This window comes from Stenella coeruleoalba (assembly GCF_951394435.1).
Source record: "Stenella coeruleoalba genome assembly, chromosome: 4".
NCBI lineage: Eukaryota > Metazoa > Chordata > Mammalia > Artiodactyla > Delphinidae > Stenella > Stenella coeruleoalba.
The window spans coordinates 125,251,232-125,270,049 of NC_137149.1; the positions used below are offsets into that span (position 1 = coordinate 125,251,232).

The 18,818-nt window shown below is 42.8% G+C and overlaps 1 protein-coding gene across 1 annotated transcript in view; it reads left to right on the forward strand.

The window, feature by feature from the left end:
- The window catches only part of ZNF827 (zinc finger protein 827), a gene marked incomplete at its 5' end in the record, with an annotated part of 180,073 nt that overhangs the window by 30,707 nt on the left and 130,548 nt on the right, over positions 1 to 18,818 (forward strand). Inside the window, 2 exons of the mRNA XM_079919486.1 lie at positions 6,129 to 7,154; positions 17,158 to 17,330. Coding sequence (XP_079775612.1) covers positions 6,129 to 7,154; positions 17,158 to 17,330 — 1,199 coding nt within the window. The remainder of the gene's footprint in view (positions 1 to 6,128; positions 7,155 to 17,157; positions 17,331 to 18,818) is intronic.

The following is an 18,818-nucleotide window of genomic DNA, read 5'->3' on the forward strand; positions in this document are numbered from 1 at the left end:
TAGGTAGTTGGTCAAATCTGCCCTTATCAAATCAATAGACGGTGAGTTTTTAAAATGTGAAGAATCTGGAAACATTTTCCTTAGGTGAGTTTATCTAACATTGGTCACCAGAATATTAGCTTACTCCACAACTGGGCTGTTTCCTGTTTGATAGCTGGCAGAGGAGTGGGCCCTCTTATGAGTGAATTTCCAGCATCGTCTGTTGAAATCCTTTTCATCCTCTGAGGTCCATTTCCAAAGCCACCTGCGCAATTGGAATGATTTGCTCTCTTACGCACACACGACTCTTGCTTGATGGTACTAGTCATTGTGTTTCATAGGATTGTGCATTCCTGACTTCCCTGTTGATTACAAACTGTTGGCCTAGAAATTCGAGGCGCCCCGTTGCAGAGAACAGTTCCCTGAACATGGTAAATGCTCAGTAAATGTTGAATTAAACCAATTATCAGCATTGGTTTTATTAATAACTTTTGTACACGGCTCCATAAACTTTGCAAACTGCTTTTGTATACAGTTACAAGGAAAAGTCTGTTGTATGATTTAAGGTTTGTATCCAGGTATAACTGATAATAGTGATAGTGATGTGTGGCCTTTAGCTACGGATGTGCATTAGGTGGAAAGTGAAAACGTGGAAGATTTGCAGATGAAAATCAACCAGAAGGTTAGGGACCAGGTGAACACACCTGTGGTCACAAGAAGAGGGTGTTGGCTGCCAGAGGACTGACCATGAGTCAGCTCCATCCAGGCGAGTCCTGAGAGCTTAATCCTCGTTCTCTTCAATACCTGCTGGTGAGATTCATGTGGACTGACTGGTGGGAATGGTTTGTGGGTAGATTTAGAAGTGAGGCTTTTCGGCTTCCATCTCCACTTTGCTTTCACCTCAGCCAAAAGGCGTGAAAATTAATAGGCGACTCCTTATATATTTTTTTCTCTCTCCTACCGATCTTTCTGAATGAGGACCTTCTGAGTTGACTATCAGTCCAATTAAATGCATCTGATTAAAACCGTCAAACTGAAAGGGAAGTGAGTTGAAAAAAATGCAGCGAGAGTTGTGGCTCTCAAGTTCCCCAGTTTCTCAGCTTGAGGACTGAATTGTAAATAAATGTGTTAGGTAGTGAAATTTGGTTTTGTTTTCCCCAAAGGAGAAGTATTTGCCACATGGAAACAAAATGTATTCAGCATAATCTCATTCTGTAATTGCACCGTTTCTATTCTTAATTCTTCGAGTTTCTGATTTAAAGGGAAAAACACCAAAACAGACTGTTGTGTAAAATTGACAGGAATGAGTGTGAACCTGGCTGTCAGAGACATAGCAATGGAAATAGCTTCCTGTTCTGGAGGTTAAAAATAATGGATCTAGGAAGGAGTTATTTACACGGGCAGTTCGGAGGCTTCCCCAGGAGCCTCAGTCAGGAGAGCTGTTAGATCCACGGTGGAGGCTGGATGTGCGGGGAGCGTCTGCAGGAGAGTGGCCTGTACGCTGCCCTGTGATTACGTGCCACTGTTCCCTGCTGGTGACAGACCAGGAAACAGAACAGCCTCGCAGCCCCGGGTGGGGCTGGGGGATGGGGTGTGTGCGTGGGGGGAGCTTCAGGTTGGGAAAGAGCGTCAAAAGTCAAGCCTCACTTGTTCTGAAGTTCGTGATGTCCGGCAGATTAATCCCCTAGATTGCAGGAATGCTACTGGAGCATCCCAGCGAGAGAACCTTTTCTCATCATGCGGTGTGAAAGGCTTGGGGCGGGGGGTGGGGGTGGGGGGCTTGGGGATGGCCGTGCAGACCCCGCTGAAGCGGAGCTCCCCGCAACTGGACCAGGGAGAATGAAACTGAATGTGAAAATAGAACAGCCCAGAAGAAGGGAAACAAAATTAATATTTGTGGGAGAAAAATCCTTGTTGCCGCCGTTTTATGAACTGAAAGCCTATTTATCGAAGCCTGTCAGGATTTTTCTCTAAACCTCTGCAGGTCCCAACTTCTCTTGCATTCATTTCTCTGCGTGCATCTCCCACCTTTTGTTTGAACTCAGGTGATGACAGAATAATTCCGGACATGTTTCTCCTCGGGTCTCTGGTCTGGCTCCTTCTAGGTCATGCCTTACAATTGTTTGCTGGTTTATTACTTGAATAACCTCGATTTCAGGAGCAGCATTTTTGGAAAAGTGATTAATAGAATATTACGAGTTTTAAAATATTCTTTAGGTAGCCGAGTTTCCTTGCAGTGCACAAGAGAGTGTATGTATCTCAGTGAGCGTGTCTGCAAAGCAGGGAGAAATGAATGGTTAAGAAATATCCCGGGGTTTTAAAGGACATAAATTGGTCTGTTTAAGAAATGCTTTGTTTGATTGTTTGCTTTTTCTGGGCTGTGTTTTGGTGAGGTTGAGGAAGTTGCTTTAAAAGTGGATATCAACTGTTTGTATCACTCTTTTTTTTTTTTTTTTTTACTTTTTAGTTTATGTTGGAGTAAAGCTGATTAACAATGCTGTGATAGTTTCAGGTGCACAGCAGAGGGACTCAGCCATACATATACAGGTATCCATTCTCCCCCAAACTCCCCTCCTATCCAGGCTGCCACATAACATTGAGCAGAGTTCCCTGTGCTATACAGTAGGTCCTTGTTGTTTTTTTAACACTCTTGAACGTTTGGATCTCCTTATCACTGCTTGATGGGATTAGAGCCTGAATTCTTTAGTTTTTGACCCACTCACCGGCTTCAGCACTTTTGGAGGGGGAATATTCTTACTCAGTTAGGGTCTGGAGGGGGCAGGAAATTAAACTTTGCCTTTGGGGCTTTGCCAATAGATGTGTTGAATTCTTCAGGCGTTCGAAGTCAATTTTTGACGACAGCAACAGAGAAGAGGCAGAGAGGGAATGGAGAGATCAGAGTATAGGAATAATGGATATTTACCTCTTAATGGTTTATCTTAAAATAAAGAGTAAATACAGTCCTTATCACTGAGAATTCTCTTGCTGATTTCTGTTTCCAGAGGGTGGAAGGATAGCTGGCTGGGGGTGGGAGGACAGCTGCTCAGAGCTTTCTAGAAGTTGCTATTCAGAGGGCATCTGGCAGGGGCTTTGAAAAGGAGCCTTGGGCCGGGTGTTGAGAGATTTGGGTTTTGGGTTCCAGTGTTAGCAGTAGGTTAGCTGTGTGCCTTTGATGCAACCAGGTAACCTTTACAGTATTTAATAGTCTCAGTAAAATGACAAGACTGGACACGGATGTGGTTGTAATTCTTTGTGGTTCTCAAAACCCCGATTTTCTGTACCTTGTTAATTGCCTCATACTACAAAGTTCTGGACCAGTCTTGACTATCTGTAGCTACTCTAGTTTGACAAAAAACGTAATCTACAAGTATTGCCTTTTGAAACATACATTTTCCTATGTTAGTTCATATAGTGAGTGTTAATAAAGATCAAAGGAGAGATCCTTGAACAAGATCTTCAACGATTCTTACTGGAGTGATGTTTAAATCTTTTAGCTCTCTTACTATTTATAAGATGGTTCCCATGTGATTTTTATGAAGGATGAGGTATTTAATCGGAAATCAAGACAGGGGCTTTGCCAAAGGAACGTAAAATTAGCCCTGTTGTTGAAATGGATGTTGACTGTTTGGTAAAAGCGTCCCTACGAGAAGCCGTGGGGGAGATGGGTCGTTCTGTGTCCCGCCGCTTCCAGGAAAGATAAAAAATGTTGAAATCAAATGGGAAGAAGGAAATGTGGCAAATCACAAGGAGCCGGACTGTTCTTAACAGAGAAAACTCAATTTTGTCTGCTTTTTTCCAGCAAATTCCATTTGATATTTTATATCTTCTTGATAACTTAATAAGGAATCTCAGGAAGGAGTTGCAGAACTTTAACTTAGTGAAAGAGAATTTGTCATTTGTGACATTTCTCCTCTAAAGAGCAGGGGAAGATCAGTGTATTAGCTTGTAGTTGCAGCTATTTCTATTGGGAAAGGAAACAGCATGTTATACAGCAAAGCTTGGCACAGTGGGGCATTTTGCCTCGATCCCTAAACCTTCACGGAACTCTGCTAGGGACCAGGCATTGTGCTAGGCATAGGTGGGATCTGTACATAATAAGAAAATCCCCGCCTTCAAGGAACACCACCCCTTAATTTTTTAGAAGATAGGTCCGTAGCAGACAGTTCATTTAGAGTAATATAACACCAATATTTAAAAAATGGGAGTGTTGGGTCTGCATTCAAAATATGCACAGAATCCGGCTACTTCTCCCCACCTGCGATCACCTTGAGCTGGCCTCCCCGTTCCCACCTTGTACCTGCGCTCTCTTCCACATGCGGCCAGAACAAACCTTTGAAAACCGGAGTCACAGCATGTCACTGCCCTGCCCCTCCCCCTCCAGTGGTTCCCAGTTGCACCAGATGCAAAAGACCTTTCAGTTGTTTACAATGTGCTACTGATTGATAGGCATGGCCTCCCTCCTTTATAACTTACACACTCTCTCCCTCTCTCTCTCTGTGTCTCTGTCTCTGTCTCTGTCTCTGTCTCTCTCTCTCTCATTATTTCTCTTTCTGTCCTACTGCTCTGACACTCACTCACTCACTCCACTCTCCCCACGCTGGCTTCCTTGCTGGTCCATGCACATACCAGGCAAGTTCCCACGTCAGGGCGTTTACAGTGACCCCCTCTGCCTGGGCCCCTCTCCCAGAGATGGCTGCCTGACCAGCTGCTGGCGTCTTTCAAGTCTTTGCTCAAATGTCACCACCGCCTCAGTGAAGCCTCACCCCAACTACCTTATTTAACACGACAACTCACCTCCTGCCCCTTACCTCCAACCCTCCTTGTTCTGCTCTGTATCTTTTCCCATAACACTTACCACCCTCTGGCTTACTGTAGGATTTACTCATTTATTCATTTTGTTTAACATCTGTCTTTCTCCACTGGAATGTAAGCTCCAAGAAGGCAGGATCTTTGTTTAGTTCAACGTTGTTCAGTCTAGAACAATCTAGAACAACGCCTGACATGCAGCAGGCACTCCCTCATTATTTGTTGAATGAGTGAGTGAATGAATGAGAAGGAGAGACTAATGCTGACTGAGAGTTCTAGGCAGAATCAAGAGGAAGAATCCTTTGAGCTGGCTGTTGAAGGATGGGCAGAGTTGGACCATCGGGTTTTCTGGGGAAAGACATTCCAGATCAAAGGCATATTTTGAACAAAGGCAGAAAAGTGGCAGAGCTCACCTGTGCTCCTGGAACGGCAAAGTGTCCCAAGTAACCGGTGCCGGAGGCCAGTGAGAGCAGTAAGGGTGGATAGATAAACTAATGGATAGAAAAATAACGAAAGGGGACTGTGGGTGGAGTGAGGGAACAAATTACTAATCACTGTCCATGTTGAGAGGGCAGGCGAGTCGGGGGTTGGAATCTCAAACAAGCAGCATGCGTTGTCCCTTTAAGAAATCAGGGAGAGATTGTCCCTTTTAAGAAATCAGGAATGTGAATAGTGTTTGCTAATGAGATCTCATCTTTATATAGTACTTGACTGTTTTCAAAACATGGTCACATGTTTATTATGATGGAGGCTTCAGAACAACTATGTGAAGTTGGTATAATAGCTAATAGGCAGGTTTTTATTTACATGATTTGATCAACTTAAAGTTAATTGCATTTTACTGTATCAAGCCAGCGAAGTGATTCGTAGTTAGAAAGTGGAGAAGCGGCTTCCCACTGCCTTGGGTCTCATCACACTGTGTTTCTCCTTCTGCCAGTCTGCCTCTTTCATTCCCACGCAATCCTAAAGATGTCATGCTGGGATTTTTCACCAGGGTACAAGCTTCTTCCCATTTCCCCCATCATTGAAAGTAGCGGTTTCTTCTTTACCAGATCCATTTTTCTCTTTCCTCCGTTTCCATTTCACTTTATCTGGAATAATTATGAGAACGATGAACACATGTAGAAGGTGGGTGTGTTTTTACCTTGGCCTGTTCAGCATCCTTTCAGGCTTAGGCCGAGACGGTCTGACCCAGCACCTGACGTGCTCTAAAATTGTGTCTGTCTTTCGTGTGGTTCGTGGGTGGAAGGGCAGAGGAAGCATGTCCACGACTCCGTGTGAGTGTCTTCAGGCTTGCTTGTTGCTCGCTTTGGGAGTAAACCTGATCTTCTTAATTCCCCCAGATATTAGTAGGCAGGACGAGGCGGAGGGAGAACTCAGTGAAGGAGAACACTGGTATGGGAACTCTTCAGAGACGCCGTCGGAAGCATCCTATGGAGAAGTCCAGGAGAACTATAAGCTGTCCCTGGAGGACCGGATCCAGGAGCAGTCCACTTCCCCCGACACCTCCTTGGGAAGCGGGACCCCCAGCAGTCACACGTTGGAGCTGGTGGCCCTTGACGGTGAGGTCCTGCGAGACCCACTGCAGTGTCCGGATCACCTCTCCCCCGGCGTGTCTTCTTTGTGTGATGACGATCCCGCGGGCTCCACCAAGCCCTTGAGCAGCAACTTGAGGCGGCTGCTAGAGGCCGGGTCCCTCAAACTCGATGCCACGGCCACGGCCAACGGCAGGGTGGAGTCCCCTGTCAACGTCGGCTCGAATCTCTCCTTTTCCCCACCGTCCCACCATGCCCAACAGCTCAGCGTGCTGGCCAGGAAGTTGGCAGAGAAGCAGGAACAGAATGACCAATACACTCCAAGTAACCGTTTCATATGGAATCAAGGTAAGTGGTTGCCAAACTCAACCACCACCTGCGGCTTGTCCCCGGATTCAGCCATCCTCAAACTGAAAGCTGCAGCCAATGCTGTCCTGCAGGACAAATCGCTGACCAGGACGGAGGAGACCATGCGATTTGAGTCCTTTTCCTCCCCTTTCAGCTCCCAGTCTGCCAGCTCCACCTTGGCAGCTTTATCCAAGAAAGTCAGCGAGAGAAGCTTGACTCCTGGCCAGGAACACCCGCCCCCGGCCAGCTCTTTCCTTTCCCTGGCTTCCATGACCTCCTCGGCGGCCCTTCTGAAAGAGGTCGCAGCAAGGGCTGCCGGGACCCTTCTGGCTGAGAAATCATCACTGGTGCCTGAGGACCCTCTCCCGCCACCGCCTTCAGAGAAGAAGCAAGACAAAGTGACCCCGCCGCCACCTCCGCCACAATCCTTGGAATTATTGTTACTCCCAGTTCCTAAGGGAAGAGTGTCTAAACCCTCCAACTCAGGTATGGATGCTTTCATTTCCATCATCTTGTCAGTCTTTTTTTTTTTACCTGTCAGTTGCAACGTCTAATTCATTGCCTTCTTCACTTGGGTTCCCCATCGGATCTGAGGCAGGAAGAAAAAAGCAGGAATACTTTAAGTAAGCAGCCTAGGGGGTTCTTTCATGTATGTGTGACACAAAAAACTTCACCAATAGCTTTAGTTTTGAAAGGTAATGAATAATCTTAGAGACATACGGTACTCCTCCGTTGCATAGAAATGATTTTTTTTTTTTCTTACCAAGTTCAGGCTAGGTCCACACAAGATATATTTAATAGGGGAAGATCAAAGCACCTTTGTCATGGAGTGCATGGCATCCCTGCACAGAGGGGAGAAGAAAAACTCACTGCTTTTGAAACAGTTGACAAGACAGAGCTTACCGTCCTACTGCCTCCATGACAAATGGACTTTTGTATCATCAGTAGCTATTCTGCCCTAATTTACCACACTGTATACTTTCATGTTAGTATTTATATTAATTTTTCGTGGAACGTAAGCCTTTACTTATCGTGTTCTTCCATAATATCTTGTCACACAAGAACTCTAAAGAGTATTGTCATTCAGATGTAATCAAAGCATTTCCTGCAAATGCTTTATTTTATTCCAGTCCAATCAGATTCTGAAGGAATGTGCATGTGGAAAATGTGAATCATGGGTTTTTCTTGTGGAGACGGTCTTTCCAAAGGAGAAGTGGCCGTTTTATAGAGCCTTGACATTCACAGTTATTCATCTGAGGGAGAAACTTAGTCACTTGAGTCCTCACAGTGGAAACATCATTTCTTGTACTGCTTTGTTTCTAAATTATGCCCATGGTAAGTACAGGGCCCCAGAGATGGATATATGGAGTTTCGGATGTCTCTTGAGGATATCCTGCCAGACTGGAACAGGAAGTGGGCCATGTGTGTCCTCATCAGTAGAAACGCTGCCATTGTGTGCGTCTAGCCAACTTTTGATTATTTGCAGCCATGTTGATGACAGGGGCTTAGAATGGCAAATAATTGACTGAACAATCACAGCTAACATCAGTTTGATGCATTTATGACAAATTTCCATTTAAATTGCTGAGTGAGCTATATGCACTCATTATAATTACTGGAAAACTTGTGTAAACAGCAGAACAGAACTAGGCAAATGGATATGTGGAACTTTTATGACTCTTTAAGTGATCCAAACTGCTCAGTCCAGGGTTTCTGAAGTGTCAGTAAAATCCTGGAATGTTGATCAATTCTGAGTTTCCCTACTCTTCACTTCTCACTCGCCATCTGGGGAAATAAAGAGAAAAATGGCTAAAATTAGGAAAAGGGGGACAAGCAGAGGGAGTGGGGTAATTTTGCAAGGGAATAAATCACTCCTGGTTTATAGAAATTTCATTTGGGGTAGCAGCAGAAAGAGAGGTATGGCTATCTGTGTAAAATGTCACTTTATAAGTATTCTCCATCTGGTTATTAAATAACTGTATTAATGATGTTTCTCCTGTAAATTCACCTGGACATTAGTTACTAGGAAAAGCTTACACAAATTTAGTAATAAACTTTAGTTGGCTAAAGGCTTGGAAAGAGGGAACTGATAAAACTGTCTCCTGACGGCAGACTCTAATGGCTTTGTCATTTTCAAGTGTCTTGGGTGTAACCAGCAATAGTTGTGAAGTGTGATCTTTTCACTCAAGTGACTAGATGCACGTGAAGATGGGAGAAAGGTCATGAGCTTCCAGGGTGGGCGACAGACTGTTTGCCTGTTTCGTTGTAGGATCTACACTCTAGGGATGAGATGTGCTCCCTTTTTGGTTTAAATGCACTTAATCCATGCCCATACCTCCACAGGCTTCTCAGCGGGATTGAATATGGAGATCTATACGAAATTGATTTTTTCTTTTTTCTTTACTGAATTTATTCTGTTGCTGAAACACTTAATATTTGAATCAATGAACATGTTCCAACTGAAAGAGGAGGGAAAAGAACTTCTCAGAATGGGGCTCTGCCACCCCTTTTGCTGATGGACAGGGACCTGTGTCCCCTGTTTTCCACATGCCTCTGTTCACAGTCCAAGACTTGGCAAAGTGGCTCCATTGACTGAGTGATTGCATTAAAAAACAAAACAAAACAAAACATTCATTTTGTAAAACTCACGCAAGAGAAAAGATCGCTGCAAAGAGAAACACGAGGGCTCTTGAAATGATCCCCTGTGTGTCCATCTGGGCGCATCCTAAATTCAAGTTATGTTTCTTTAAAACTTTTATTTATTAAACCATAGTTGCTTTACAATATTGTGTTAGTTTCAGGTGTACAGCTTCAGAGTCTTTTCCATTATAGGTTATTACAAGATGTTGAATATAGTTCCCTGTGCTACACAGTAAATCCCTGTCGTTTATCTATTTTATATATAGTGATGTGTATCTATAAATCCTTTACTCCTAATTAATCCTTCCATTCCTTTCCCCTTTGGTAACCATAAGTTTGTTTTCTATGTCTGTGAGTCTATTTGTTTTGTAAATAAGTTAGATTCCACATATAAGCGATATCATGTGATACTTGTCTTTCTGTCTGACTTTCTTTACCTAGTATGATAATCTCTAGGTCCACCCGTGTTGCTGCCAATGGCATTATTTCGTTCTTTTTAATGGCTGAGTAATATTCCATTGTGTGTGTGTGTGTGTGTGTGTGTGTGTGTGTGTGTGTGTATGTGTGTGTGTGTGTGTGTGCGTGTGTGTATATATATATATATATATATATATATACATACACCACATCTTCTTTATCCATTCATCAGTTGATGGACATTTAGGTTGGTGGACAAGTTCTGTACCTTATTGCATGGACTGGAAATAGGAGAGGGGGTGCCTCTGTGCACTTTTCACTTAAAGTGAATGTCATCGCCTCCCAGCATCCTAACTGGATTATGGGTTAAGAATTGATAGAATATCTGATTTTGTTATTTACTTTGTACCATGGAGAGATAATTTGGCTGGGGTCACTTGAATCACTGGTTTTTGAATCTGAGGAGTGGAAGGGAAGGTGGGTCTTCTCTGTCTGCCGCCTCCTCTCCCTTTCTCCACACGGTACTGTTGGTTTCAGGGCCACCTGGGGGCTGGATTTGGATGTGACTTGACTTTACCTAAAAAGCATTATGGGAATGCAGTGAGAGCTGTCACCCATGCTTCTAAACAGTTCTCGTGATTATTTTTTTCCTTTACTTCAGAAAGAAATCTTAGTTTAATTCAAAATAGGCAGGTGGACTGACTCCTCACAGCAGGGAAAGGGTTCCTGTTGCCTACTACTTAAATAAACAAATAATAACCACAGAAATTAGTTACACACCATTCCGATTTCAAGTGGGGCTTTACATTTTAAAGCTGTTTCTCAGAATGTTGCAGAAAGGGCACATAAAGTTGATTCTGGAGTTACAAAGGGAGATACGCTAGAAAAGCCAGTCCTGTCTTGAGTCATTTAGACACTAGCATTTCTTTAACCTTCTTTAGGTCAAGGGAAGTCCAAACCATGAAAAAAAGAAAGTGTCTTTTAGGTCTGCCCTTATTTGTCTTTTTTGAACAGGATTCGGTTGTTGCCAGGTCATGGTGTATTTAATTCCTTAAAGAGTCCACCACTCGATAGCCTTTCCCCCTGCAAGGAGAGGTGACACTGGAGGAGGAGGTTTCTTTCATGTGACCCTGTGCCCCGGCACATGTGACACTGCTCCTCTGAAAGGGGACACGATAGACAGAAGATCATGTCCATTTGCTCTAAAGATAAATGTCACACATTGACTCAATTCTCTTTGAAGCTACTGTTCTGTTGCAGCTCAGAACAAAATAAATGGTTTTTATTTTAAAGACAAAGTTTCTTGTAGAAGCCCGACAAGATTCCCAGGATGCCAGGCTCCTGGTTAAAAGAAATCATTAGGTGAGTTTCCGAGAGAGTGTCTCCAAAGCATCTTATTTTCCTGAGTAAAATTTAAATATGCTTAGAAGCAAGCTGGTCTCATATAGCTGAGAGCTAAGAATATTTCCTGGGTCAATAGATACGGTTTTCTGGCTGCTGTTTTTATCCCTGTTTATGAGATGTTATTAACATTATTGCAAAAGCAGAGAAAGTCCAGAAAGTCAGGTCACCTCTTCTGATACTCCCCTTAGGTCCATCGTTATTAGAGCCGTAATCTGGGGATGATGGCATAGAGGGACTTCCTTAGAAAATTCACTTTTTAATCAAGATTCAGAACTATCTGTCACCGATCTCACTTATATTTCCCCAGTGATTTAAACTTAGACTGCTTCAAGATATCAGACTTCTCTCTTAGTTTTACTGAATGCTTACCAGTTGTTAAAATATGCATCGATTATCTTGATGTCAGTAACAGCAGAAAGACCCAGTGACATCCATTGCCAACATAGGTTTTGTTTCCCTGAAATAGGAGTTGAGAGACATGCCCAAGAAATTCCATGGAAAGATGTTAAATCCATGTATATTGCTAGGAAGGAGGATGATGGCTCATCCTACGGAGATACGCACTAGTAGGTTAGTGGGCCTAGAGTGGGGACGGATGGTGCAGGGATTAAACACACCCAGGGCCACCTGGCGTCTTAAACTCCTTCGATGTGTATGGAAAGGTCTGTTTGCGGAAACGACCCACTTGCAAATTACCTTGCCACTTAGGATGTAACAAGGCAAAGTTTGATTTCAAAGCCTACAAAACAATTACATTTGTTTAAAAAATTACCTACCTTGAGTTACAGCGATTTAGTTAAAACCCTCCATGATTTTTTTTTTTTTAACCCAATGAAGTTTTTATGTATAGACAATGGGGCAGAGCACCAACCGGACATGAAGAGATTGGCTGTCATCCCCACCCTTCCACTAATGAGCAGAGGGACCATACTAAGCATAAATCTCAGTTCAGTTTCCTCAACTGTACACTGAACTGCTCGGAATTTATCCTCCAAGACTGTTCCCCGCTTTAAAATTCCTTGCTCTTACTTTCTTTATTTGTCTATCAACTCAAAATAAAACTTTTTCTGTTTTTGAATGAAATATGTTGCTTCTTAAAATTCCCTGTCAAACCTTCTGCAAGATTGTCTCTCTGCCTTGGACAGATTCTGTCCATTGTAAACAGATGACACATATCATTGTACTTTCTTAATGAGGTAGTCACACTCCATGCATTGTTAACATTAGTTGCTCCATAATTCATTTTGAAAATAAGTGAGCTATGAGCATGTGAACATCTCTATAAGTATGTGATCATCATGGTTTATATACTCATTCTTTCAAGATGTGTATGGGCATACTCTGTGAAAAGCATGCGCTCTCGGGTTAACATACTTCCGCTGGGACTTACTGGCAGCTTCCTGGACCTTTTTCTTCCATTTCCAGCCCATGTTTCATTTTCTGATACTCTCTCGACCCAGCCCCTTCCACTTACGTTCATTATGGCCCAACACACAATGACTGAATTGTACTTGGTCCCCAGCATTGTTTTGGATGCTAGAGACACTAGGTAAGGACTTCCAGCTCTGCCCTAGCCAGTTCCTGCCTCCACTCCCTTCTTCTTTTCTCCTTCCATCTTTTCCATCTTTCTGTTTCCCCTGCTGAGCTGAATTTGGCCATCAGAGTTCTGCACAGGCTGAGCTGGACCTACCTGAATAGCACAGTGGATTGCTGCTGAATTTTATTTCCTCTTGGCTCCAGGAATAATCTGCCATGTTGGGCCAAGCCCTGAGCTACATATTTCTCATGTGATGTTAATTGTTTAAATTTACATCTGCTTGGGGGCTTCCCTGGTGGCGCAGTGGTTAAGAATCCGCCTGCCAATGCAGGGGACACGGGTTTGAGCCCTGGTCTGGGAAGATCCCACATGCCGCGGAGCAACTAAGCCCGTGTGCCACAACTACTGAGCCCTTGCACCACAACTACTGAAGCCCGTGAGCCCTAGAGCCTGTGCTCTGCAACAAGAGAAGCCATCGCATTGAGAAGCCCGCTCACTGCAACAAAGAGTGGCCCCCGCTCGCCACAACTAGAGAAAGCCCGCGCGCAGCAACGAAGACCCAGCACAGCCAAAAATAAATAAATTAATTAAAAAAAATTTACATCTGCTGTGGTGGTAAGCGTTCTGCTTTGGAGGGAAGAGTTTATTGTCACTACTATTCTTACCATAGCTACTACGGATAGCCTCCATTTACTGCATGACAGGCCTTTTACACACATTTAGTATTGCTTTTTATTCCAATAATATTATTGCTTATAAAGAGAAAATGTTTTCTCCAAGGGAGCAAATTAGCAGCTATCCATCCCACCAGGTCTAGTAGCATTTGGTGGAATTTAGTTTTGTTTGCAGTGGTACTGACTAGTGGTGTATCTGGGGGAAGTTGTTCATTGGACAGTTGTAAACTAGGTAAAATTATGAACACTTCAATCCTGTTGCCTCGAGAATGTGTGGTTCATTCTGAGGAAGTGGTCCTATTTCCTTAGGCTCGAAATTTGAGTGAAATTTACAGCTATCCGTTCCTTGAAAATATTTTGGCATACAAAATAGAGTCCATCCTTACTTCGCCTTTCTCTAAAGCAGTTAACAACATCGTATACGTGTGGAGGGCATCCTACTAAAATATGAATTTTTTTTAATAAATAAAAATGCAAATATTACCAGGGGAAGTTACTGGCCAATTTTTAAACTTGATCTTTGTATTCTGGTTACTTTGATCGTTGGCTTCTGTCTTCCTTTCCCGCAGGGATCAGTTAAAAATGTCAAACAGTTACAGTAGTGTAGCTATTTGACCACCTATCTTGCTGTTAGTTTCTCTTCAGTATGAGTATTTGAATTCTTTTTTCCCAGTCAATCCAAGGACACCCTAATTTGTGCACGATGCATATATATTTTGATATTAATTAAAGCTCAGGAAGCATAGCTCCCAAATAAAATATATTTATATGAAATATGAATATGCAGGGTTCAATGTAGTGTATGTAGTCTGTGATCCATTTGCTATGTCGAATAGGTGATTAGGGTAGGGGCTGGGAGGGCATCAGAAAAAATAGGAAGCCTATAGATCACATTAGGCAAAGCAAGTTGTCTGGGGGAAGCCAGCAGTGTTCCTCTTGTCAGTAAATGGCCTTTGATGGCCTTCCTATGATGTGCAAGGAAATCTCAGGTCAGTGGAGGACATCTCAGTTTTTCTCTCCTCTCCCAGACAATCGTGTAAAATTAGGCCATTTAGGGTTTAGACGGTAGGAAATACTTCCTGAAGATGGGAATTAGTGGAAGCCTACTTTGATGTTCTTACAACCCCAAGTAGACATCGTCATCATTTCCCCCCCTCTGGCTTATGACACTAATCTCACCTAGGGGCCTGATTCAGTCTTTTCTCTCAAATCTGTTGGTCAACATGTCATCTTTGTGATCAGGATATCAGAGCAGAGGGAATGACAATGCAGGATAGAAAATGAGAGGCCGAATTAGGGATAGGTCAGGAGAGGTCAGCAGAGGCAACCAACAACGAGACACAGCAGGAAAGCTCGTGTGGGTTTATAAAAAGCGTGTTTATAGACCTCTGCAAAGTGTGCTTTTCCTAAAGTAAAAGGAAATCCTCAGTCCCCACCCCATCCCCCAATCAAAAAAAGGAAATACTTGTGATGGAACACATCACAAGGAGAATTTCCAGACTTGAAGGGTATATTTTCAGGTAGAGGATTCTCTTTCCAGGTGCTTGGTTGAGCTAACCAATATTGCTTACACCTGTAAAAACGGCATCTTGGGAGTGCCCCGACTTTATTCCAGAACTCTTCTGATTCCATCCATTTTAAGTGGCTCTTTGCATGTGGAGATTCAGTTGACTCCATGAATACATTTTATGATTATTTTAAAGTTTACACTTGGGAATATTTCCTTTTAAAATTATGAAAGTAATGTGTATATTAAAAAATTCAAATGGTACAGACGAATATACAATGAAAACAAAAGTTTCCCACCGTGACCCCTTCCCTTTAATCCACAGTGCTTTAAAATGAACTGCTTAATGTTTTCCTGGGTACGCTTCTAGACAATTCTCATACAAATAAACTATCATTTTTTAAAAATAAGATATCATTTCTTTCGTTTCATTTATTCATCCCATTCTTCCTATTCCCCTCTTTTTTTTCTTTTTGTGCTCAAGTATTTAAAAGCAAATCCCAGACCTCATATTCATTTGCTTGTAAATATTTACATATATATAAGGGCTTTAAAAACAAATAGCCTCGATAACTATTACAACATTTAAGAGGATCAACAATTGCTACATGATATTATGGAACACCCGGGCTATAATCAGTATTTTCTTAATTATCTCAAAAGTGTCTTTTTATAATGCTTTGTTCAAATCAGGAGCAAGAGAAGCTTCACACCTTGCATTTGCTTTATATGTCTCTTAAGTGTCTTTTCATCTATAACCTCTTCCCTTCTTAAAATGCCAGTTACTTGTTGAAGAAACTGGGTCATCTGTCCTACAGAACGTCCCACATTCTGAATTTGTCTGATTCCATCCCTCTTGGTGTGTTTAACATTTCTAAAAAACAACCTGTATTTCCAGTAAATTTACTAGTTATGTCGAAGCTTGATTAAATATTTTGTAAGACTATTTCATAGATGGCACACAATGTCTGTCCCATTTTTAGTGCTGTTGAGATGAATGGTTTTAGGTGTTGTCAGCTTGATTCATCCTTTAGAAAGTCCCCTACCAACCTTTCACCTAATGGTCTGAGAAGCAATTGATTCCCATTTTTTAGAAAATAAAAATAGAATCTCCCTAGATACATAGTTTCAATTCTTGCTTTATCCACTAAGTGTAATAGCTTGGACATGTTTCTATATTAGCATCTATAGATCTAGTTCATTTTAAAAAATGGTTTCTCATGTTCTATTTCATGGGCGTATTACAACTTATTTAATCAGTTTGGAAATATTCCTGATTCCTCATGATTAAGAACAGACAGTCTGTGTCCTTAACTCTACTCGTTTTCCTATATCCCTAAATCGCAGAGGCTAGTGTGGCCCTGAGCAGTATAAGTTGATGGACTAGATGTGTAGCAACACAGTGTCACAATGGACACCCTCCCCTTGGGGGCTGGTGGAGGAGAGAGTGATCTCTGCTTTCCTTGGAGGAAGTAGTTGGTTTGTTGGATTTCCTGAAAAATGGAAGCATTGGCAGCTGCCCGGTTGTAGCTCTTCCCAAAGTGAGTGGTGGGGCCCAGTCTCTGTGCAGAGGAGGGCAGTGCATCTGAGTGGCCACCCGAGGGACAGAAGCAAGAGGGTGACAACCCCTGACCTTAAGACCCCCTGATGGCCAAATTGGCAGCAGCATCTGCTGGAGCCGAAACTAAACAAGTCAGCAGTAGGAGCCTGAAATTTGTCTCCACTGGAGCTGGGCTTGTGAGGTTCATGACGGCTGTTTGGTTTTCACTGTGGTGTTGTTCTCCGTCCCATTTGACTTGTCTTTATTTCTTACCCTTTTCCAAGTTCAGGAATTCAGATGTGAACTTGAGTCTGGCAGTTTCCTTCAGGAAACAAAGGCTCTGAAGCCAGTCTTCTCTGGGCTGAGCTGGGACAGATGCCCTCCGAAGTGTGGGATGGCCTCTGGAAGCAGGGCTTTCCCCAGGCAGGTTGATCAGATTCTAAAAAAATGGAACCCAGATGGACGTAATGAGGTGAACGTGGGTTTCTACCTGAAGAAAAGCAGTAATAAAGCTTCCTCATAGATATAAAGTCTTGGAATGGCAAAAAACAAAACAAGACGAAGCAAAAACAAACAAACAAAAAAACCCAAAACCCCACAGAACCCCAAAACCCAAAAAACCCAAAATACCCCAAAACCAAACAAAAAACCCCCTCAAGCCCCCCAGTTCCTTCTTAGTGTTCTTTATAGAGCAATGCATGTGAATTAGCGCTGGACGCAATGTGCCTGTTTGTTTTCCTTAATTTTCCTGTCTTTCTCCTTCTTCCAAGCTTCAGAAGAGGAAAGCGGAAAACCTTTCCAGTGCCCCATATGTGGTTTGGTTATAAAAAGGAAGAGTTACTGGAAGCGGCACATGGTGATTCACACGGGTTTAAAAAGCCATCAGTGTCCGCTCTGTCCATTCCGGTGTGCTCGCAAGGACAATCTCAAATCCCACATGAAGGTAAGCCACCTGCGGACGGGCCTCACGGAGAGGCAGGCACAGCCCGGGCCCTTGCTCAAATCCATGCCCAGAGCTCCGTGTTGAAAGGTAGATTGCAATGCAAATGAAGCCCATTGCAAAGGATCTTGTAAAGGATTTCATTATAAGCGTCTTCAAGTCCATCTGACAACCCAGAACTTAAAGCAGAGAGCAGCTTCAGTATCCAAATAATATACGTAGTGTAGAACCGTCCTTTCCTATTGGGAAGCAACAGCCTAACTGGCCTTGCACGGTGATGCATTTTGGGGCACTAGGAGGAAAAGTTGGGGAAGAGCAAGAAGCAGGGAAAGACGGGCTCAGGAAGGATTGCTGGACCTGCCCCCCTTCCTGGAAGGAATGCCCTCTTCTGCTGTTGCTTTGCCGTCCAGCTTACACACCCAGAGACATCTTATAGGGAGCGTGAGGACATTGAAAGACACCTGGGCTTTAACTTTCACCCTGTGGGAGACTTGAGGGCCACTCCTGACAAGACTGAGTCCCCTTGAGGCTGACAGTGTTTGAGCCGTCATAATTCCTGGGATCACACTTAGCAAACATCTAAAGACGTTGTTTTCAGTGTCCTATTAGGAGCAACTGGGGGGCTTGCGCCTGTAATGAGCATATAGGGAATTGACTAGACTATGTGTCACTCTTATGTGAGCTGGGGGGAAACTTAGTCATCTAGCAGTCTTTTTAGCAGACCCTATTAATGCTAAGGAATGCAAAGAGGAAACCCAAGAGATCAAAAAAGCATGGCTTCTGAATTTGACAGGCTTGCCTTTAAATCTTATTGTATAACTTACTAGCTAAGTGGTGAGCAAATGAGTCTTTAGACTTAATTTTCTCATCTGTTAAGTGGGAATGATTATGTTCATCTGAAAGGGATATCATTAATATTTAAGGAGGTATTAGCAAAGTATCTGACACAGAAGTGTTCAGTGGTGGTTATTTCATTTCAATAGCTATTGTTGAACACCTTAATAATAATAACCATCATTTTCACTGATGTTTGCAATATTGTCTCACTGTTGACATTACTTATAAAGCGTTTACTTTCCTGCCGTAAGAGCATGTGTACATAATTGAGGTATTTGCTTTTTTCAAAATGTTGCAGTCTTATCCTTCTGAATAGATCAGTAATCACTGTTTAGAATTGTGGATCTAAAAATGTATGATCAGACAGAACCTCTACTGACTTTAGGAAATTGCTTGGAAAATTAAAAAAATAAATTAAAGCCATGATATAATTTGTTTTCTACCATTTGCCTTTGTCTCCAGGGAGTAGCAGGCCCTTCATTTTCAGAATCCATTTAACCAGGGGTTCTGGTTGGTTGAATTTTACTGAGCTGACTCAGTGTTTTACTTGCATCCCTCTCATCCTCTGTCAACTCTTCCCAGCGTAAAATCTTGTATTTTACACCTGCAAAGTGGATTTGATTAGCAGGATGAGCCTTCCAAAGAAATGCCTTT